This window comes from Muntiacus reevesi, chromosome 3 (genome assembly GCF_963930625.1).
Source record: "Muntiacus reevesi chromosome 3, mMunRee1.1, whole genome shotgun sequence".
NCBI classification, from domain to species: Eukaryota; Metazoa; Chordata; class Mammalia; order Artiodactyla; family Cervidae; genus Muntiacus; species Muntiacus reevesi.
This window is the reverse complement of record NC_089251.1, coordinates 69,663,893-69,687,674: the sequence shown is the minus strand read 5'-3', so window position 1 is coordinate 69,687,674 and position 23,782 is coordinate 69,663,893. Positions and strand designations below refer to the sequence as shown.

The 23,782-nt window shown below is 38.7% G+C and overlaps 1 protein-coding gene across 18 annotated transcripts in view; it reads right to left on the bottom strand.

Moving 5' to 3' along the window:
• NRXN1 (neurexin 1) overlaps positions 1–22,406 on the bottom strand; it is a 1,155,776-nt gene extending 1,133,370 nt beyond the window's left edge. For all 18 annotated transcript variants that reach the window (XM_065927354.1, XM_065927345.1, XM_065927343.1 and 15 more), the window contains exon 1: positions 21,635–22,406. In XM_065927354.1, coding sequence (XP_065783426.1) covers positions 21,635–22,406 — 772 coding nt within the window. The remainder of the gene's footprint in view (positions 1–21,634) is intronic.
• Between the last annotated feature and the right edge of the window lie 1,376 nt (positions 22,407–23,782).

The following is a 23,782-nucleotide window of genomic DNA, read 5'->3' as shown; positions in this document are numbered from 1 at the left end:
GAGCTGGTTGTGGCTCTGATCAGGAACTCATTGCCAAATTCACACTTAAATTGAAGAAAGTGGGGAAAACCACTAGACCATTCAAGTATGAACTAAATCAAATCCCTAACGATTATACAGAGGGAGTAAGAAATAGTTTTAAGGGACTAGATCTGATAGAGTGCCTGATGAACTATGGACAGAGGTTCACGACATTGTACAGAAGACAGGGATCGAGACTATCTCCAAGGAAAAGAAATGCAAAACAGCAAAATGGCTGTCTGAGGAGGCCTTACAAATAGCTGTGAAAAGAAAAGTGAAAAGCAAAAGAGAAAAGGCAAGATATAAGCATCTGAATGCAGAGATCCAAAGGATAGCAAGAAGAGATAAGAAAACCTTCCCCAGCTATCAGCGCAAAGAAATAGAGGAAAACAACAGAATGAGAAAGACTAGAGATCTCTTCAAGAAAATCAGAGATACCAAGGGAACATTTCATGCAAAGACGGGCTCAATAAAGGACAGAAATGCTATGGACATAACAGAAGCAGAAGCTATTAAGAAGAGGTGGCAAGAATACAGAGAAGAACTGTACAAAAAAGATCTTCAAACCCAGATAATCATGATGGTGTGATTATTTACCTAGAGCCAGACATCCTGGAATGTGAAGTCAAGTGGGCCTTAGGAAGCATCACTATGAACAAAACTCGTGGAGGTGATGGAATTCCAGTTGAGATATTTCAAATCCTAAAATGATGCTGTGAAAGTGCTACACTCAATATGGAAGCAAATTTGGAAAACTCAGCAGTGGCCACAGAACTGGAAAAGCTCAGTTTTCATTCCAATCCCAAAGAAAGGCAATCCCAAAGAATGTTCAAACTACCACACAATTGCACTTATCTCACACGCTAGTAAAGTAATGCTCAAAATTCTCCAAGCCAGGCTTCAGGAATATGTGAACTGTGAACTTCCAGATGTTCAACCTGGTTTTACAAAAGGCAGAGGAACCAGAGATCAAACTGCCAACATCTGCTGGATCATCAAAAAAGCAAGAGAGTTCCAAGAAAACATCTATTTCTGCTTTATTGACTACTACCAAAGCCTTTGACTGTGTGGATCACAATAAACTGTGGAAAATTCTGAAAGAGATGGGAATACCAGACCACCTGACCTACCTCTTGAGAAACCTGTTTGAGGTCATGAAGCAACAATTAGAACTGAACATGGAACAACAGACTGGTTCCAAATAGGAAAAGAAGTACATCAAGGCTGTATATTGTCATCCTGCTTATTTATCTTATATGCAGAGTACATCATGAGAAACACTGGGCTGGAAGAAGAACAAGCTAGAATCAAGATTGCTGGGAGAAATATCAATAACCTCAGACACGCAGATGACACCACCCCTAATGCAGAAAGTGAAGAAGAACTAAAGAGCCTCTTGATGAAAGAGGAGAGTGAAAAAGTTGGCTTAAAGCTCAACATTCAGAAAACTAAGATCATGGCATCTGGTCCCATCACTTCATGGCAAATAGATGGGGAAACAATGGAAACAGTGGCTGCCTTTTTTGGGGGGGGCTCCAAAATCACTGCAGATGGTGATTGTAGCCATGAAATTAAAAGACGCTTACTCCTTGGAAGGAAAGTTATGACCAACCTAGATAGCAACCTATATATATATATATTTTTAATAAAAAAGCAGAGACATTACTTTGTCAACAAAGGTCCATCTAGTCAAGGCTATTGTTTTTCCAGTAGTCATGTATGGATGTGAGAGTTGGACTATAAAGAAAGCTGAGCACCAACGAATTGATGCTTTTGAACTGTGGTTCTGGAGAATACTCTTGAGAGTCCCTTAGACTGCAAGGAGATCCAATCAGTCCATCCTAAAGGAAATCCGTCCTGACTATTCATTGGAAGGACTGATGTTGAAGCTGAAACTCCAATATTTTGGCCACCTGATGCGAAGAGCTGACTCATTGGAAAAGACCCTGATGCTGAGAAAGACTGAGGGCAGGAGAAGGGGAAGACAGAGGATGAGATGGTTGGATGGCATCACTGACTCAATGGACATGAGTTTGGGTGGACTCCAGGAGTTGGTGATGGACAGGGAGGCCTGGTGTGCTCTGCTTTATGTGGGCACAAAGAGTCGGACAGGACTGAGCAACTGGACCGAACTGAAGATGACATAGTTAAACATATCTGGTTTGTGGTGGTAAGAATTAAATGAGATAACATAAAATTTTTGAGAGGCATACAGTAGAAATTGGTAAATAATTCTTTCTCCTTCTGCATATCACTACTCAGGGCATTTTTAAAGCATTCTATTAAAATTACTTCTGGGCTTCCCCAGTGACTCAGTGTAAAGAATTTGCCTGCAATGCAAGAGCCAAAAGGGACACAGGTTCAATCCCCGTTCTGGGAAGATCTCCTGGAGGAGGATATGGCAACCCACTTCAGTTTTCTTTCCTGGAGAAGTCCATAGAGGATTCTGGTGCTACAATCCACGGGGTTGTAAAGAGTCAGACACAACTGCAGAGACTTGGCACACAATTTTACTTCACATAATATATAATTTTAATTATGTATAAAAGAGTCTCAGTAAATACTACAAGCCATCAACATAATGAGAACTTCCCAACTTACAATATTTTACTAGCAAATGGTCATAGCCACAAAATGTTTATTAGACTTTTTTTAAATCTTGTGCAAAGATATTTATATCTTTCAAGCCATTTTCTTTAATTTAGTGACAAGATTAAAATTATTTGCTGGGATAAGTCATATTATTTTTACATCAATGTGGTATGTTTTGTTTTGTTCTTTTTTTTAAGCAATAAAAATCATGCATATTCATTTAAGGAAACCAAGGTGTAATAAGGCATAGCTAATTTGTGGAAGCACAAAAGACTCAACCCATAAACTAATTATTTTACTGAATACCATTAGTTGTCAAAAAATCATGAGTTGGCAAATAATCTGGATAGTATGAGTAAGTTCTTATCACTCATTCCAACCTTGCCCTGAGTAATTTCAAGGATCTGACCCATAAAAACAAGATCCTAGTTAGAAATTTTGACCAATGGCAAGATCTAAGCCTCCCCTTTCCAGCTTTTAACATTTTCTATATAAATTCAGTTCTGCAAGCAACTGAATTTAATATGTGGTTGGTTCATACCAGCTAAATTTTTGAGGAAGAGTTAAAAGAGCCATTTGGGGCTAGATATGAAAAACTTTATGCAACAAATGCATATTTAGAAACTGCAAAATGAGCATGCAAATCAATTTATACGCATGGGTGAATGAATATAGATGAGCTCTTTTCAAAGTATAGCCATCCTGGTGTAGCATAAGATAGCTGTACAAAAGGAATGGAAAGGAGGTGAACTGCTCAGCTTAGTCACCCATTGACAATTTTCAAAGGAAAATTGCATTGTCAGTTCCCATTATGCCTGCCCAAATTTGGACAAATTAAGGAGTCAACTAAGTAATTATTGATAACATACATGTGCATGAAGTAAAGCAGGAAAATATTGCCAGTCATTTGGAACTTCTCAGATGTTGCTAGGATTTCCATTAGGAACAGGAGATATTACAAAAATGATAATACACCTGACTGTGAACCCTGTCTGAGACACAGCCGTCTCTCTAATTCGGTATTGGAGGCGCGTAAGAATAGCGGGAGGTGTTTTAAAAGGAACATTTAACAGAAATCACTCTACTGAACAGAAATATTACATCTGCTTCCAGTCCCTGCACTTTACTAAGATCCTTCTGTTAATTACCAGGAAAACTGTCATTCAACCTGGCAAATGGGTCTAAGTGAAAAAAAAAAAAAAGAATCCTTGGCGTTCCACAGGAGTTAAATTCTCTAATTTTCTCCTTCACGATAGTCTTTCAGAATATACCCTGTAAGATCAGTGCTATATTCACTTCTGACAATATAAATATTCTGTTTTTACTTCTATATCAGAATGCTCAACCTAGAATGATAATATACATCCTTGGAAAGTCATTTATGAGTCTGATCTTCTCAAACAGACCATTAGTTTGACATTTCAAAATCAGATTGAAAATCCCATAAAATAGAGAGTCACCAACTTCCTTTATTAATCTGGTCTTATACTTGCAAATATATCCTGCAAATAATTTAAACAGATTTTTCTTTATTCCCTCCATGAAAACAGTATAATACCTGATCTTTACAAATTATTTACCTTTTGTTACATAAATAAGTGGTACTATTTTTTTTAATATATGTGTATACACATGTGTATATATGTGTATATGTGTATTTGCAATTCATGTTTGCTAAATAATATATTTTAACATTTTCATTCCCACTTAAATAGATATATCTCATTCAAGTTATGTTGTTAGGTGCTATATAAGGGTCTAACATGATTTATTTACCCAATTACTTGTTAATTAATACTTGAGTTGATTCCATTTACTTGATTTCAGCACTACAAACAACAGATAATGTGTATCAGTGATAATATATTTGTGAGATATGTTCAGGTATTTTTGTCTAAAAAAAGTCCCAAAATGGGAATTGCTGTGTTAAAGAGTATATATATCCATTCAAATTTATCATGACTACTGCTAAACTGCCTCTACAAACAGAGTGATGTACATTCCAACCAGAAATGTTCAAGAGCATAAGAGTGCCTATACTGCCATATCTTTGCCAATACTGTGTATGATGGTGCCCTTTAATCTTCTCGATTAGCTAGGCAAGAAATAATACTTCAGTTTAATTTATATTGCTTTACTTATTACTGAGATCAAGCGTCTCCTATTTACTGGGCATTTGTATTTCTCTTTTAAATAACTGCTTGTTTTCTTTGACCCATTATCCTTATTATTCCCTTCTTAATAGCTTGCACTTATTAATAATTAAATTTACTAACTGTTTAGCTCCTAGTATGAGCCAGTTAGCAAGCTGTTACACATATATGCATATGTATATGCATATAGATAGATAATAGAACACATAGAAGTTTAAATGTCCCTAGACTTAGAATCACATGAAGAAATAGATGGGATGTTAAATAACTGTAACAAAATGTGTTGAATGTCATGTTAAATATACCATCAAGAGTCTACGCAAATCCAGCATTGGTTCTGCAGGAGGACTACAGGGGGATGTCAGGGAGGACTTCACAGAGATTTGTGAATGATGGGTGAAATTTCACTCAGTAGAGACTGGACAGAAGGTTTTTGGTCCAATGAAAATAGCGGTAGAAAGGGCCCTGAGACATATAAATGTAATAATTAGTCATAATCCAAATAATGACTGGCTTAGATCACAAGGTTTCAATTAAGATAAAATGGTGAGAAATGAGACTGGGAAGATCAGGAGACAGGTTTAGGAAAGTACTCACCTTCCACAATTAAGAACGTGTGATTTATCCTTAAGCCAAAGGAGAAATCTTATTTTTAAAGGACCACTGCAGCAGTAAAGAACTGCTTCAGGTGGGGGAATATGGAGAACAGCCTGGGATTTGGAACAGGGGTAAAGAGATTGTAAAACAATCCTTTTGGGTGAATACGAGAGCCTGAAATAGCATATCAATAGCGTCAACTGAACTGGTTGGTCACTGAAGGTACACGATTAGTGCCTTTATTTCCTGACTTAGGAGTCCTAGATATTCATCTCTGTGACAGCATTTAATGCATTATATTGAAATCATTTATGGGCTTCCCAGGTGGAGCTAGTGATAAAGAATCTTCACTGGGAAGACCCAGAGGGATCGGGTAGAGAGGGAGGTGGGGGGGGATCGGGATGGGGAATATATGTAAATCCATGGCTGATTCACGTCAATGTATGACAAAACCCACTACAATACTGTAAAGTAATTAGCCTCCAACTAATAAAAATAAATGGAAAAAAAAAAAAAAAAGAATCTTCCTGTCAATGCAGGAGACATAAGAGATGTGGGTCCGATCCCTGGGTGGGGAAGATCCCCTGGAGAAGGGCACAGCAACCCAGTGCTGTATTGTTGCCTAGAGAATCTCATGGACAGAGGAGCCTGGTGGGCTACAGTCCATAGGGTCACAGAGAGTCAGACTTGACTGAAGTGACTTAGCACACACACAAAATCATTTATTCCAGCCTACTCCAGGAAATGGCAACCCACTCCAGTATTCTTGCCTGGAAAATCCCATGGACAGAGGAGCCTGGGAGGCGGCAGTCTATGGGGTCGCAAAGAGTCGGACACAACTGAGCAACTTCACTTCACTTCACTCCACTCCACTAGAATGTGACCTCTTCCCCTTTCAATTCTTAGACCAGTGGTGACCAAACACAGGGTTTCACAGGAAGGAAAAAAAAAAAAAAGTCAGGTTTCCAGATTTTCCTTGCTGTCAAACAAAGAAAAAACAAACTTGTATTTGTCATCAAATGTTTTTTCTACCTATTCTCTATAACTTTCTAATGACATACTACAAACTATTTCCTTTTCATATGAATGGATCCAGTGATTAGAATAATTTGAAATTATGGTGACTTAACTGAGAGTGTGAAACGATCCATTAAGTGTAATTTTAAAAAGGATCCATGTTTCTCACTCTTCATAGGCATACTGCATTTTTCAATAAGGCTTATTTTGACCACAGCTGAGGATATCGTTAACAAGATCACTAAAGGTACCCATGTACACTCTATTATAGATCTCCATAGACTATGATTAATAGTGAGACTTATTCACATTTTTGATCCCCCCCTTTCTTTTAATACTGTATTTAGGTCTCAACACTTTCAATTGTGCTGCCAAACTTCAAAAGTACTGAGAACACAAAGGTGAATGAACACCTCTGAGATGTTACGAGCTAACATCCTGTCATGCGTAGGACAGCTTCTTAGTAAGTGGTTTAGGAATTAGGAATGAATTCATGAATGGACAAAAACATAGAAGTGAGAGATAAGCTAGATTTCTGGTTTGTGTAACTGTTTACACTAAGAAACCGAGGACGTTACAGTACCCATAAACAAACATCCTTAATGTTGTGAACGGTTATTGTTTCGGTTTTGTTTTCTTTGTTTTGTTTTTAACTCAAAGACTATTTTTTTCAGCCCTCTCATTTCATCCTTCACCAGGAGGAATTCACACTAGTGCTAAAACCCCTTTTATCCAAAACTGTATTTCCCAGAGGAAGAGAAATAGCAGAATAAAAGGTTTGATATGGGAGTGATATCACCTGAATGGGCTGCAGTGAGTCAGCCAGGCAGAAACATCACACCTGGTGGAGGTGAATTCCATGCCGGGAAAGTGCGATGGAGGAGGCTGCATGAACAACAGAGGGACAAGGCAAGCTGAGACACAGGCAGCAGCTGTAACTTGAACTCAACCACGTCGAGGGAAACATGAAGCTGGGCAGTCCACCGGATAAAGAGGACAGCAAGGGCTGGTGGCTCAAGGCAAACGCAAGCAGGGGGGCAAAGAGCCCATCTGGAGTAATCTAGAGTGGTTTCCAGGGACTCCTGTGCACAAAGCATCAAGTTAAGGCAACCGTGGAAGTAATTCATACTCTGTAGCAGTCAGTGCTATGTTCTACTCAAATGCATCTGTGAATTATAACTTCAGACCCTCTTAAAATGGGTTTTCTGGCTCTTTTCTTTCTTAGCAGGGGGTAGTTTGGGGACTTTGGTTTTTAGGGGTGGGTGTTGTTTGGAGCTAATTCTATGTCATACTTGGAAAATCTGAATGCTAAAAGTTTTCCCAAAAGTATGATTATTTACATAACTATGAGCTAAAAATGTATTCTGAACGTTATTTAGTCCAGGCCTCTGACCAGAAGAAAATCAAACAGTTTAAGAGGGCAGGTGTCTAAGCTATTGTTAAGACTCTCCAGGAATAGAGATTTGCCCACCACTTCTGCTGGCCTGTTCTCACATTTACACTAGAATTACAAGCAAATATGGTTTTCTCTTTCCTTGGGCCTCAATCAACACACTCTTGCTCATAACCATTTCCACTGGTTAGCTTCTGTGGACCAGACTTCCACTGCCCATTTTTCTTAGTCCAAATTATTTTTTCTGTTTTTCAGCTCATATTTTTCTGGCCTACTTTTCCGGCTTAAAAATACAGCGCTATCAAGACTCTTCCCTTTACACCATTCTAGACTGCTTGATCTACAGACAGGAGTGACAGAGGCTTTTTTTTAAAACCACCAGGTAACAGCAATCTACTAAGGATTTTTATGAAGCCCCTGTCTATGCCATTTCCAAGGTATAATAGGAATTTAGCTAGTCAGACAGAAAGGAGAGGAAGAGCAGGGAGTCAATGAAAGTGCAACGATGCTGATGCTACAATGAACAGACCAGGAGGATTGTGATATATTTTGGGAACTAACCTTTGGGAGAGCATAAGTGAATCAGAATGATAGTGGGTAAAATAAATATAGCAGGAAGACTTCCCTGTAGCTCAAACGGTAAAGAATCTGCCTGCGATGCAAGAGGCCAGGGTTCAATCCCTGGGTTGGGAAGTTCCTCTAGAGAAAGGAATGGCAATCCACTCCAGTATTCTAGCCTGGAGAATCCCATGGACAGAGAAGCCTGGCAGGCTACAGTCTGTGGGGTCACAAAGAGTCAGACATGACTGAATGACTAACACACATAACATAACAGGCAGCTACTAGGAGAACGAGGCAGAAGATCAGAGCAGTTTCACAGAAGGGGGACTGAAATGTTTTAGCTCAGTGAAGACAGTACTCTTTCTCTTTAGGTAGAAAAAGATAACTCAAGGAGATACTGAATACATGAATCTTATTTCCACTGAGGATAAATTATGTCATCAGAGAAAGGATTTTCATTAAATTTAAAAAAGAAATTCTGCCCAGAAAAAGTTATTAAATACTTAACATGGAATGCTAAGAGAAGGGGAGTAAATAAATATGAAGTTGCATTAGTTTATTCAGGCATCTTTTAAACTCAGGGCAGATTCTGACACATGAAGGAGTATGTAAAGCATACAGTTATTATTTTAATATTAGAAAAGAAGGAATTACAAGTCCAAGGCATGGCCTCAGGAATCATGCATGCAGCCTTCATTAGAATGCCAGCTTTGCAAATTCCTAATGGGCTTCAGTCTTCACATCTTTAAAATGGAGAAAACAGCACCTACCTTATGGGTTTGTGAGGAAGAGCAAATGAATTAATGTGTATAAAGAACTTAAATTAGGGCCTGACACAGAGTACAAATTATGTGTGATTTTGCTCTTGTTTTTGTTGTTCTTACTTGTATTAGTAGGAAAGAGCCCAATGACACATTGCCAAAGACAAAAGATGATTACAGTTTCTGTGACTGAATTGTAGGCAAAAATATGGTTATATTTGTATTTGTCTTCCTCCTATGTTTGCCCTCAGCTCATTTCCAGGGCTAAAAGTCAAATACATATTCTTGTCCCTTCCTCCACTAACCAGATGTGTAATAATTTGTAATATTTTAAGTCACTAGTTCACAATGTTCTGATTGTTTCAAGTTCTCTTAGTTCTCCACTCTCTCTCAAACTTTTCTCCAACACTCCATTTTACCCAATCATCTTCTTCTTTCCCTATCTCCTGTCCCTCTTTCTCAGCCTTCTATCTCATTTTCATTATTACATATCCCAAGCATCGCAGCTTCCCTGAGGCCTCATTGTCCTTCCATCCTCCATCCCTGTGGGTGCAAGACCCTCCAAAATTAATATCTGGCCCCAGAGCAAATCAACATTACCTCTATTTTAGGATGAAACACAACATTTTCTGTATCATACAAACAGAGACTTTGTCCAAGATGAATAACACCCTGAGTTTAGGGGAGGAAGATGTGCCCACCATTTTTCTTTATTTGCAGTGGCCTCTGGGAAAATGGACAGCTCTCAGCTAACAATCAGAGAGGGGGAAGTGCCATCTCTGATGAAGAATTAATCTATGAAATTATTCTATGAAACTCTAATTTTGCCTATACTTTGAGGAAGTAGATCAACATAGAGAGCTGAAGAAGGATAAACAATGTATAAAACCCAAGGTGGGGGCAAAAAAGCTTTAAATGTTATTTGAAGTAAAAAAATAGAAATTGTGGTAGAAGATAGTTTATTATATTCTATTTATTATATTATTTTTATCCCACCATTCTAATCTGAATAAAAATATAAGGGGCTTCCCTGGTGGATCAGATGATAAAGAATCTGCCTGGAATGCAGGAGACCTGGGTTCAATTCCTGGGTAGAAAGATCCCCTGGAGAAGGAAATGGCAACCCACTCCAGTATTCTTGCTTGCAGAATTCCATGGACAGAGAAGTCTGGCAAGTTATAGTCTATGGGGTCGCACAGAGTATAAGAGGCCAAAGGAAAAGAGATTAATAATCCATATATCAAAAAATTACCCATATAATGACAAAAACTAAACAATGAGGCATGTTCTGAACCTTATAAATGACTCATTTGAATATTAAAAGCAAAATTTTGTATAGATTGATACCTACTCTGGTAAGGGTTTTGGTGCTATTATTGACTTTTTAAAACCTGGCTGGCTGTTTCAAAATATTCCTGTGGTGGTCTTAGCTTACAGGAAAATCACTAGGAGTTCAGTAAATAAGTTTAACTCCCTGGTTTTCTTAAGTATGAAAGTTTTAAAAAGTCATTATTAATATTAGTTTAACTTTTTTTATATGTTTGAATATAACTGTGGCTCATTCTGATAGATATTTAAATAATAACTATTATTATTTTATAATAATAAAGGTTCATTAAGTTAGTTAATCTTGGTAACTGTCAGAGAAGTCTTAGAGCAAGACTTCATATATTTTGTCTTTAATACAACCCCCAGGAACAGTTGGGGTTTTAGTTAACAATATGAAAGTGCTATTTAGCAAAAAAAACAAAAACCTCTAACATTATGCCTGATCAAAGAAAGTCAGTTGTCATAATTTAAAGATAAATTTTTCAAGTTTCTAAGGTCTTCTATAGAAAAATATATATGTATTTTTCTATATAAGAAAACATATAGACTATTTTAAATCATAAAATCATTATATTTTATTGATATGTTTAACCAGTATATATTTTTGAGGGTTTTAATATGATTTTCAAGACTTCAAATAAAATCCTTCTCTGTTTATATTATGTAATTTTCTTTTACATGTCATATTTTTGTGTATACATATCTGTTTATATACATGTACATTTATGTATCAAAAACAAATGTTTCATGATTTTAAAATATCTCAACACTTTATTTCACAGAAAGTTGATTCAATTTTTAAAACAGGGGTTCATAAATGTATCCTCCTATACAGTGGTCCTGTATGGATGTGAGAGTTGGACTGTGAGGAAAGCTGAGCACCGAAAAATTGATGCTTTTGAACTGTGGTGTTGGAGAAGACTCTTGAGAGTCCCTTGGACTGCAAGGAGATCCAACCAGTCCATCCTAAAGGAGATCAGTCCTGGGTGTTCATTGGAAGGACTGATGCTGAAGCTGAAACTCCAATACTTTGGCCACCTCATGCGAAGAGTTGACTGATTGGAAAAGACCCTGATGCTGGGAGGGATTGGGGGCAGGAGGAGAAGGGGACAACAGAGGATGAGATGGCTGAATGACATCACCGACTCGAGGGGCATGAGTCTGAGTAAACTCCAGGAGTTGGTGATGGACAGGGAGGCCTGGTGTGCTGCGATTCATGGAGTCGCAAAGAGTCGGACTCGACTGAACAACTGAACTGAACTGAACTGAACTGATACATGTAATTGTGAAATTGGGTCATGGAATACAATATATAACTTCCTATTTTTATAATGTCTTAATCTGGAAAAATTAAACATTTAGTATCTTAAGCATCACATACAGTCATTTCAAATAAATAATTACATTATTTGCAGGGGGGAAAAAAATCAATGTTGCACTCAAGATGAAAAGCTTAAGTTGGAAGGTAGTATCTTCCATACAGCAGCTATAGTTATATGCTGCCATGCCAGCTTTTTCCCTAAGGAGAGTCTAGGCATGCTTAATTATAGAGAGACATCATTACTTAGAAGAAAAACATGAGTCTTTAATTTCCTTGCCTCTGCTGGACTGGAGTGGTTCTTTCTGCTGAATCTAGCAATGTCTGGGTAACACCCAAGTTTAGCTGGCTCTACATACAAGACCAGGTATTGTAAGGTAACAGTACTGCTTCTGTTATGGATTGCCATCCACACAGAATTCATTATGTCTATAATGAAACAAAGGGAGGACCCTCCTAATGTTAGGATGCCAGTGAGACAACTGTTCTTCTTGGCAGTGCCTCTTCTAACTTCTGAACCCCCAGATCCCTCCTGGGAACCAACCTGAGAAAGTGCTATTTGAAGCAGCACTTGTTCCCATAATGAGGCATCAGTGTCTTACTAAATACAGTTCAGACAGTTTTGAGCACAAGTGACTAGACAAGAGTCCAGGTCAGCATTTTGTCTTGCCAGATCAGTCTTGTTTTCTTCCCACTTCTTTCCAATAATAGTGTTTCACATATACCAGAAACAGTATAGAGAATATATCTTTCTAACTCCAAGAACTACTCCCAGGTTCAATTTTAAGCAATGTGTTGGGAAGTCAAATTCACTTATCCAGAAAGAGACACTACTTTCTCATTATGTAATTTCAATTAAGTGCCCAGTGTACCATCACCTATATCTTCAGCAGAATCATGGTCTAACTCAGCAACTCTCACTAAGTGTATACTTAGGGGACCAGCCTGGGTCTTTACATTTGTGCTGAATCACTATAGACTTTGATACTTTTAATTAACTATATCTCCTAGAATCTGAAACAGATAGAAATTGTGTCGCTTGTTTATGGAAACTAAGTATTTTCATTCAAATGATCAAGAATTAGTTGTAATATTCTTTAGATGCAAGATATTGGTTCTTTACTTCTGGTTGCATTAGAGTAGAATCAACCTATTAAGCATAACATGAATAGAAGGCCAACAAAAAAAGCAAACACACAAGCATCATGTAAACAGAGTGTGATGAATCCTGACAAGCTAATCCGATTCTTTATTATCATGACATTAGGAAATGGCACTAAATGTAAGGGTCTGCCACAATCGTCAATTCTGAAGGCTTTTTTAAAAATCAGCCATTCAAACTGGCACCAACTTGGCAAGTAGGGAACACATTTTCAAAAGCTATCACCTGTCTGTTAAGTGAGACACACAGGTTTTGTCATATAATGGATACAGTTGCCTGCTGGGACAAAAGACACACCTGGGCTCAAGTTTCATCTCTTGCATTGAGCTATGGAATTTTTGGCAAGCTACTTTTTCTAATATAGTTTTCTCATCTGTACAATGGGCATTTTACAAAACCTACCAAGTAGGATGTTGCAGAAAAAAATAAGGTGAAACACATAAAGTACACTGCACAATGTCTTTCACTTAAACATTAAATAGTAAGTATAATAAATGGGATTCTAAACAGAATGATTTTAAATTGTATTCAAATTCAAGAGGTGTTTATAACACCAGTAAAGTAGGAGGGTCTAGTGTACCTTTTGAAATAATCTGCTGCCTAATATTTTTTTGGGGGAAATAATGTTATTTTTAGTTTAGAGAGTATAGCTTGACTAGTAATTTTTTTTTCTCCAATATATCCACTCATTCAAGTATTTATTGAGTTTTTACAATACATTCATCATTAATTACCTAAAATACTAGTAGTTGAGTTGTTCTAATTGGAAAACATATATTGCTTGAATGTATTGGTAAGATTTTTACTCACATAGATACAAATATAAAATAAGAGACTATGTTTTATTTCCAATATAAAGGCACAAGAAATTGGAAACCAGATTAAAAGTTGTGTAGGAATTTAAAACAATATCTCTCTCCTTTCTCTTAGATGCATTCATATATAAATAACACTTGCATCCTGGAAAGGTCACTGGATTTATGTTTCAAATACCTGACTCTTGGGCTAAAATTTGTAAATATGTATTTCTATTAAGGATTCCTTTGCAATTATTTTTTATATGTAATCAGTGCATTAGTATTCATTGAGAAGCATTCCTTTCAATGCTTCTGAAGGAATTTTTTTTGGGGGGGGGTGGAGCTTATATACAGTAAATTACATAAATCTTAAGGGTGTAATTCAGTGAATCTTTACTCATACATATGCCCATATAACCACCACCAAGATTATGTCAAAAGCTCCACTGTGTCCTCTTTTAATCCACACCACTGAAAGCAAACCCCTATTCTGACCTCTATTACAGTAGACTAGTTGTGCCTATTTTGAACTTCACATAAATATAATCATACGATATATACTCATTCAGTTGCTACCTTATGTTACTAATTCCATTTGCTTGGATTTTACATAGGAGGAACAAGGAGACCTTTGAGCTTTTTAAGCAGCTTGTCTATATTAATGTGTCAATATGTACTAAGAGAACTCTACCAAATCTCATTCCTACTATTGGGTGCAAACGATCTAAAATTCATCGAAAATGACTTCAAAGTAGATTTACAGAAACAAGTTTAACATTTTCATTATTCATATCCACAACATCCTAGAGCCTCTACCCTACTGCCATTGGATACTTCTAAAGTTTCACGTTTTTCTGAGACTTTACATCTATTATCTACTCAACGAACCTTCTGTGAGGTAGGTTAGCTGGAGTTCACAATCAGGAGTAGTCTGATTAGGTGTTGCTCAAAGTGCAGTCTTGGAAACTGAAATTAGAACATCAGCAGCCTTACTCTACTTTTATCAGAAGCTAGAAGCACTGCCACATCTGGAACTTAGCTCTTCAGATGCCACACCACCTTCTGTTTACATACACTGTGTGAACAATAACAGTGTTGGAGAAGAATCTGATAGAGCACTGTAGACATTCCATATTCAAGTGGAAATACATGGAATCCATGCTTGAGAGTGAAAACCAAAAAGCCATGCAATTTCTGAAGAACTCTAAAGCAACTAACCAAAATAACTTTTCTTCCCCTAAAACTTAATTCAGACATTTTAAGACTTACTACTCAGCAAGGACCACACACGACTTACCAATTTCTACACTTCCAAGTAACAGCAAGGAACTGAGTCATACAATCATAGAGAACTACACAAGGAAAAAGTAAAAGGACTCTACGTAATATCGTGATGCATAGCAAACTAAGATCCTTTAGAATGCAAAAATGATTTATGCTGAGTTATGTCATATACTTGTGCAATTTTTGAAAGTACAGTGTGCCTAACAACTTCTAATAGGTTTATCATCTCCATAACAAAACAAAACCTGGATATCTACAGTAAGACCTAATTTTCAGTGTATATTTATAGGAGTTAGCCCTACGAACAGAGTAGTCACCAAATGCTCACTGAAAAATAAGGAATGTGAGTCCTGTTTTCAGAAACCAGTGTGGCTCAAAGTTGTAATACTCAGAATGCAGCTAAGAATAAGAGAAATATTATATACTACCTGTCCTTTTGTAATCAATCAGAGATTTCTTAAATAATCATTTAATTATCAAATTTAATTTAATGCTATCCAAAACTGGAACATGATGTTACTAGTATATATGATTTTACACTAAAAATATAATCTGTTCATGCAACTATAAGAAATCTTTCTTGAGCTTTTAAAAGCTCAAGTATGTTAGCTAATTCCTCTGTAACATACAGACAAATAACTTGAACTTACAGATGAACCTCAAAGACCAAATTATAAATGATAGATTCATTAGATACCTATAAATTAGGATAAATATTGTAAAAAATCACTAAATATGGGATTAGGATGGATAAAAGTATTTATGTAGAAAATGACAGTTTTTACAAATGCTTTTGTGTTAAGGATTCACTTAATTATAATAAAATTTCTCAAGTAGAATATGTGCTAAATATTTTGAATTACAGCCAGACATGGGTAACATGAGAGCACAGCTGTGTAAAACAGAAATAAAGGCTCACTGTGTTTACTTTTTGCTTTTCTTGGTAAGTTGAAACTTTAGGGCTAATCAAGCAAGGATCACTATTACATTAAAGCTCCTTTTAAATTAAAAAACAAAAAGCTCTATATATGAATTTTCAGTGCCTACTCAATGGCTCAGCAGGTAAAGTATCTGCCTGCAATGCAGGACATACAGGAGACAGGGGTTCGATCCCTGGGTGGAGATCCCCTGCAGGAAGAAATAGCACCCCACTCCAGTATTCTTTGGAGAAGGAAATGGCAACACACTCCACTATCCTCACCTGAAGAATTCCATGGACAGACCATGGGGTCGCAAAGTATTGGACATGACTGAGCAACTAACACACACACCAGTATTCTTGCCTGAAAAACCCTTGGACAAAGAAACGTGGTGGGCTACAGTCTATGGGGTTGCAAAGAGTTGGACACAGCTGAGCATGCACGCATATATTTGAATTTTACTTGACAGTAGCCCTGAAGAAAGCGGTATCAGTAGAAGTAGTGGTGCTAGAGGTAGTGGTGATAATAGTAACAAAAACAACAAGTGGATACTTTAGAATATTTACTATGTGCCAGAAACTGTTCTAAGAGGTTTACATGAAGTGCACTGCTTGCTTTTGAGAGGAGCCCTCTGAAGCAGGTACTATTATACCATTTTTACAGATGACAGTGTTGAGGAATAAAGTCTGAGTGAGCCCACTGCAACCAAGTAGTGTGGCCCAGTCTGTGCAATTCAATCTTCATACTACAAAAGCATCTCAGAACAGTTAAACAAACAACACATTCCACCTCGTTTGTGGCATTAAAAAATGGTCAGTTCTGATTACTATTTTATAGCCAAGGTAAGCTTTTCTTTGATAGATCAGACAGATGCCTTTCATTGTTATGCTTCAAAAGCTCCTCAGAACATTTTATCTACATCAAAATATGAATTTCTCCATTTCCCTCAAAGTTTTTTCAGCACAGGCGATCCACCTTTCCTCTGATGGTAGACTTCAAACAAAACTCTGGCAAATATCTCTGAATCATTTTTGTCCAGTCCTTACCTATACAGTAACTACTTAATTTTTTTAACTTTATGAAAATCATATCTATGTAGTATTTCCCTTTATTGGAGCAGTTAAAATACTGAAAGCCTAAAATCTATCTATCTATCTATCTACCTATCTATCTATCTATCTATCTATCTATATTATCACAAGGAAGACATGTTGAGCAAGGTCCTTGGGAATATAGTTAAATAGGGCACTATCAATGGGCTCCAGAAGCCTACAGATTCAATGGACATATCTGAAAGAAATCACATAATAATCTACATAAAGGGTTCAGATAATGCATTTTACAGGTGGAACCAAAGTGTTCCAAATAAGTGGCCTCGGAGTTCTATACAGAACCAAACTTACAAAGATTCTAACTTCCTCAGAAGAAGAATCTTGCTTTCCTCTATATCCCCTGGTTCGGTCTACAGTTTAGTGTGTGCTTAACAAATGTTGCTGAGTGACAAATAGAAAAGAATGCTTTTCTCTGGCCTCCTATCAATCTGGTCTCTACACTACAGTCAGAGTGCTCATTCTGAAATGTAAATTTGATAATGATGTCCTCCCCCTTACCTTCCACACTAAACTCCTTCCATTGTCTTTCCATCATTTTTTCAATAAAGACTAAAATTCTTAACACTGTGTTGGAAGGCCCTACAGGACCTGGCCCTACTGCGCTAAGAGTTCCATATTCAAGGGCCTTCCCTTAGCTTCCTGAATGTGCCATGACCGCTCCTACACCGGGCTGTGACCTAACATTTCTCCTGTGTCTTTACCTGGCTAATTCCTTATTTCTCAGATTTTTGTTTAAGTATCACCCCTCAGGAAGACATTTTTTGATTAATTTGGTTCACACTATTTTAAGTTCTCATACTACAAAGTACTTGTCCTTCAAAATATGTACTATTGTTTAAAGTTTTCATGTGTTTACTTTAATTACTGAGCCTCCTCACTGGAATGTGAGGCTTTTGCCTTCCTATGAAAGTAGGAACTATTTCTAAGTTTATTCACAGTTGTATCGTTTAGGCCTATGATCAGGCACATGCAAAGCACTTAACACTTGTGAATAAAGAAAAAAAAATGAATGAATGAGTGAATATGGTTGTCTAACTGGCAACATGCATAAAGTCATAGAAAGCAGAGGCTTCATTAAGTGATATCTATCAACTGTCATTTTCAGTAATATTAAGCAATCAGCCATCACAAGCCACTTGCGTTTCAGGCTATTTAAATAGAGGAAGTGAATAAAATTGATACTCAGTCTAGTATGACATTTTCATATAAGTGGCCCTAAAATACATAAAAACTGGACTTGGAAATAATAAAATGTATAAGTTAAGTTCTCATTGATCAGCCTTTTATTCCCATTTTTAACTGGGTGGCCACAGAATTCACTAATTCTTCAAGCTGCTAGGAAACTATTAGTGATCTTAAGTAGAAACTTATTAAATAATAATGACCCCAGGACACTTAGATGGGTATGATTCACTGAAAAAGCTATGTATCCCATAAGTATCCATCATATACATTAGTTCTGTGTGTGTGTGTGTGTGTGTGTGTGTGTGTGTGTGTGTGTATTCTCTTGAATAATCACTGGATCTGAAACAATGATCAAATCTAATAAAATGGAAAGCATATTCAGCAGTCATGATAAATACAGGGCTTGAGAGTAAGAGGGTTGGTGCTCTTACCCAGGCTCTGCCACTAACCTGATCATGACACATAACCTTTCTGTTTTCTCTTTCCATCACCACATGAATAAATAAATAAAACTTGCCAGGCTGTCTGAACAAATGAGTAAGGATAAAAGTGAGCTCATTACATGGAAATATTCTAGAAATCCATAGGTGCATAAGTTGTTTAAAGGCATTCTAGAAAGAAGAGAATATTTCTAAATTTTCTTTTTAATAATTCTTATTGTATTTGGAATACAAAGGCAACTAAAATATTAGACTTTTTATCAAGTTAAAAAAAAATTGTAGTTGGGACCAGATATAATTTGAAAATTATTTAATGTTTGCTGTTAATCTTTTTTCCAAATTTTCTCAAATGACTATACATTTGTTTTTAAATCACCATTTTTTTTTTTTAATGTGGCAATCAGTGTAAATACTGGCTATAGGCAGGGCTTTGTTTATATTTCATCTGAATACAAATCATCTATCCCTAGCCATCAATACATGATTGGTGTTGGGAGAGGCAACCATTCTCAATTAATTATTTAATAGTCACTTGACACACAAGAAACAGGGAAAATAAGCAAAATGGAGCCAATCTTTCTAGGGAGACTGGCTCTGCCTTTATCACCCCATTTTCCATTTCTATGATAATCAAAGGAATCCAGCCTTTCGTTTTCCTTTCATGACCAGTGGTGATCTCTGCACTCCATTTTCAGCTCGAATTTTCAAAATTAATCAAACCTCTAGAACCACCCTGATGGAGTTTCTTTTCTGGGTTGTATTACCTTATGCATCAGGTACTATACTGTCCAATTATATATATCTAATTCCAGATTTTTCATCTCATGGAAAGAGCTATTCACTTGCAGAATGCATTTCAGAGATATCTAATTCTGCTTCTCTTCAAAATATTATTTTTGCCATGCTTTCTCCACTCTTAACTGTTCCTGATTATGCACATCCCTGGATTCCTATGTTAAAAATGCACAGAAAAATAAAAATTTTCATTTAAAACACCCTCCCACACAGAACAAGCTGTCATTGTGTCATATTTGTTTCCTAATTTAAGGAAGGAAGTTATGTTTCATGTGTTCTTCCTTAAATTGTCTGCTCTGTATTTTAAAGCAGCATTGGGATATTTAGAGCAATGTGTCCCTTAAAATAATGTCCATCTTTTATTCATTTCTATGTATCAGGGCAGAGGTATGCAACTTCAAATTATACTATAGCAAACCAACAAATGTAGCTAACTTATACATGGTTTACAATCAAGTTAGATTTGGTAGAGAAAAAAGCATATACTGTTTCATTTTTCATAAAACATAACTATAAAACCTGATGCTAAATCCATGGAAATTTACCAATCAAGCTAAAATGTAGTATAGGCCATGGGATACACAGTCCTCTATAATCACTTAAGCCAAAATACATGAAAACAAAAACCTTCATGGAGGCAGAAAGCAGTAAAATCACACCTTACTTTTTTTTTCATAAAAACAAGAAGGCTACAGAACTCTCCTAATGACTAGATTTTTTCTCCCCTTTCTGCTGTTTAAACAATTACAAATTTTATCGAGTCTTTATTTCTCTTGAAGTGAGGTAAGAGAGAACTGCCAAATCTAGTAAGATTTACAAGGGCTAGTTCCCCTTAGCAATGTCAGCAATAAAGAAATAAAAAACGTCCAGAAGATATTATACAATAAAATACAGCCATACATAGAGTTTTTGTCCCTAAAGCTTTCAAAATAAGATTTAATAATTCAACTTTAAAAAACAGCCATAAATGCCATTTATCCATATGTTGTTGATTGTCTTGATTTGACCCGAAAGCTATCTACTTTAAACCCTGACATCTCTCTTGCTCAGCCACAGATACATTCATATTTCTTTTTCATATCTTTCACTTTTTGCTCACAGGCTTTCCTGTATTTACACAACAATATTTTTCCTTGGTCATTGTTATGTAGCAAAATTGGAAAAACACATTAATGACTGAATTTTATGTATAAAAGGGAGAAAATTAAACTTAGAGGTATGAGGTTTTTTAATTCTACAATTTCAATCCCTAAGAACAACAGCATGGCTTCCACTACTCAGATAAATATCATTAGCTGAATATCCTTGGAAAATCTCTTGCAGTGCTTCATATGCATCCCCTGTTTATTAGCCTGCAGAAACTTCCCAGTCCAACGTCTAAATCTCTCTACTATTTACCTTCCCAAGTCATCTGATTCAGAAATATGCTATTTAATCTCTAACACTTCTAACATGAGCTGACCTCTCTCCCACTTCAAGAAACCACAGAAATAATTTGATTAAACCAACAAATGTTGGACATAGCCAAAGAAACTACCATTAATTCCAAGAACCCTCCTCCTAATCAAGAAATTCTGCACCCCTCCTGCCCTACTCCCACCTCCCTTTCCCCACAACCAGGAGCAGGACTGGCCCCTCGACTTGAAAAAGGCAGAGCTGTGTCGATGAATCCTGTCTCCCTTGCCCATTACCAACGATGTGGGGATTCTCAACCATGGTCGATTTCTCCTGACTTCATTTTTCACCAAACGTATGCCCAGTCTTCTAGACGCCCAATCTGCATCTTACGGGGGAAATCCGTGTGTTACCGACAGTGGTGACAGAGGAAAAAGCACATTGTATGTTCTGGTGGGCCCCAGGCCAGTGAACAGAGGGAGCGGCCGGGCAAAGAACCCGAGGACTGAAGAGGAGAGGTCATTTTACTTGCCACTTGGAAGGCAGTGGGAGTGGTGGAAAGGGCTCCCGGGAGGACACTGGACCCGGAAATGGGGGCTGCTCAGCCTTTCCCGAGGCCACGGCAGGGGCTGTGGGGAGTGAGATGGCGGAGAGGCCCGAAACAGGTTTTCACCTGGACCCTATGCGATACAAGCTCTCCAGAGAAGGAAGCCCGCATGCACCGGCCCCGGCCTGCCTCGCCCTGCCTCCCCGCGCCCTGCCCAGGCCACGGCCCCAGGGCTCCAGCGCCGTCGGGCCTTACCTTGGCTGCAGTCCTTGCCGCGGAAGCCGGTTCGCGAGCAGTCGCACACCGCCTGGTCGTCCACCACGGAGCACACGCCCCCGTTGAGGCACACCCCGCCCTCGCCCTCCTCGCCCCCCTCGCACGGGCTCCCGCCGCCGCTGCTGGGCGGCTCGTCGTCCAGCTTGACCTCGCCGCTGTCCACGGGCAGGGCCAGCGAGGAGTTGACCCGCACGTCGCGGATCCAGCCTTTGAAGGGCTCTCGCTCCCGCACGGAGGCCAGCGTGAGCTTGAGCGCCGCCGCGCGCAGTTCCGGGGGAAGCCCCCCGACGAAGAGGCCGCTGAACACCGTCATGTCCCGGCGCTTGGATTTGACCTCCACCCACTTGGCCTCCACCTGGTCGATGAAGAGCGTGGTGTTGCGGAACTGCCGGCGGATCCGCACGCTGTGCCACGCGCCGTCGTTGACCGGCGTGTCGGTCAGGAGCGTGGCGGGCTCGGCGCAGAAGATGGAGAAGCTGAGCTGCAGGCGGCCGCCGCGCGTCAGGATGAGCTCCAGGAAGTCGCAGAAGCCCTCGTCGTCGAAGTAGAGCACTAGGCCCCGGGCGCTGCGCGTCTTCAGCTGGAAGCTCATCTCGCTCTCGCAGCAGGCGTTCCACTTGGGGAAGCGCGTCCACTGGCCCTCAGCACCCGGGAACTCCAGCCCGCTGCCCAGCTCCGCCCAGCAGCCCAGGAGCAGCAGCGAGAGACACAGGAGAAAGCAGCCCCCGCGCTGGAGAAGCGCCGTCCCCATGCTCGGGGCTGGGGTGCGGCGGGGGGGTGCCGGGGCCGACAGGGTCAAAATGGTCTTGGACACCGTGATGCAGAAATCGGGGTCCGGAAAGAAATCGGGCAAGCGGACGGGCAGGAGTGGGAGAGCTGTCCCCTCCTTTATCTAGCTCTTTTTTTCTTCTTCTTCTTCCAGCACCCCCTCCCTCTCTCCCTATAGTCCCCTCCCAACTGGAAAACGTAGACCCCAGTAGCACAGGGCAGCCACAGAACTTCCAGACCAAAGGGAGGATACACTTTGGAAGCAACGTTCTGGAAAAAGGTGTCAACAGAAAGTCAAGGGAAATCACGCATCCATCTGAGTCCGATGAACTAGTCCAAGGGCATCGGCGGGGTCGGCAGATACTTCACTCTTCAAATACCATCATCTGCCAGGTATCAGCGGTGTTACCAGGCAAAAGGGAAATGGTGAGTCTGGTAAAAAGCAAACACTCTCCAGGGAAGTAAGATGCCGGCAATGAACCAGGATCCTTGAATGCTTGGTAACACCTCAGGTGTTTCTCCTCCAGATGCAGTGTCCAAACCAGTAAGGCACCACTCGTCAACCCCAGAGTAGCTTCAAAGGCCTGCTGCTTCTGCCATTATCATAGACTTCCAGTACCACTGTAGCCAAAGCAGGATTCCTTGCACATGGCCTCAGGGTCTGGGTTTTACTTCTCTTTTTCCCTCCCCAACAGTAGGGTTCAAACACAGAAGCTGTGAAATAGCCAGAAGCTGTTAGAGGTGGAAAACACGGAAGCTCCTCTTCTCTCCTCTCCGCCTCTGCAAGGCCAAGCTAACATGCCAGCATATCAATTGGTCGTGTGTTGGTGATGCATTTTGGTTTTATTTTGTCTTTTTATAAGAACCCAGAAATCTGCAGAGAATTAAAATAAAAATTAAGTTCTAAAGTCTGAGTATCATATAATCATTATTCAACCCAGAAGTCAGGTATATAATTGCTGTTATTAGCAAGTCAGAGTTAACTTTATTGGAAGGAACTTATTTATCCTGATCTATAAGTGAGAAGAACTGATGTCTCCTAGTAGTTAATATCACACTCTTACAATTCAGCCATTACACCCTTGTAGGTTATTATAACCATTAATAGGTAACCCTCCCAAGGTTTTTCTTTTAAATAGAAATTTGGTTAATATTATATTTTAATGTTTCTGAGAAAGTTTAAAATATATGAAAAGGAGAAGGGGGAGAAAGACTCTATTAGAAACTTCTCCTTATATGTGCACTGGTTATATGGAAAATAAAAATACAGTCTATTTAAATCCCAGTTAATAGCTGATTTTACAACAGGAGAAGCATACCAAACTGTTGGCTGGAAGCTGCCAGCATGGATTTGTGTAG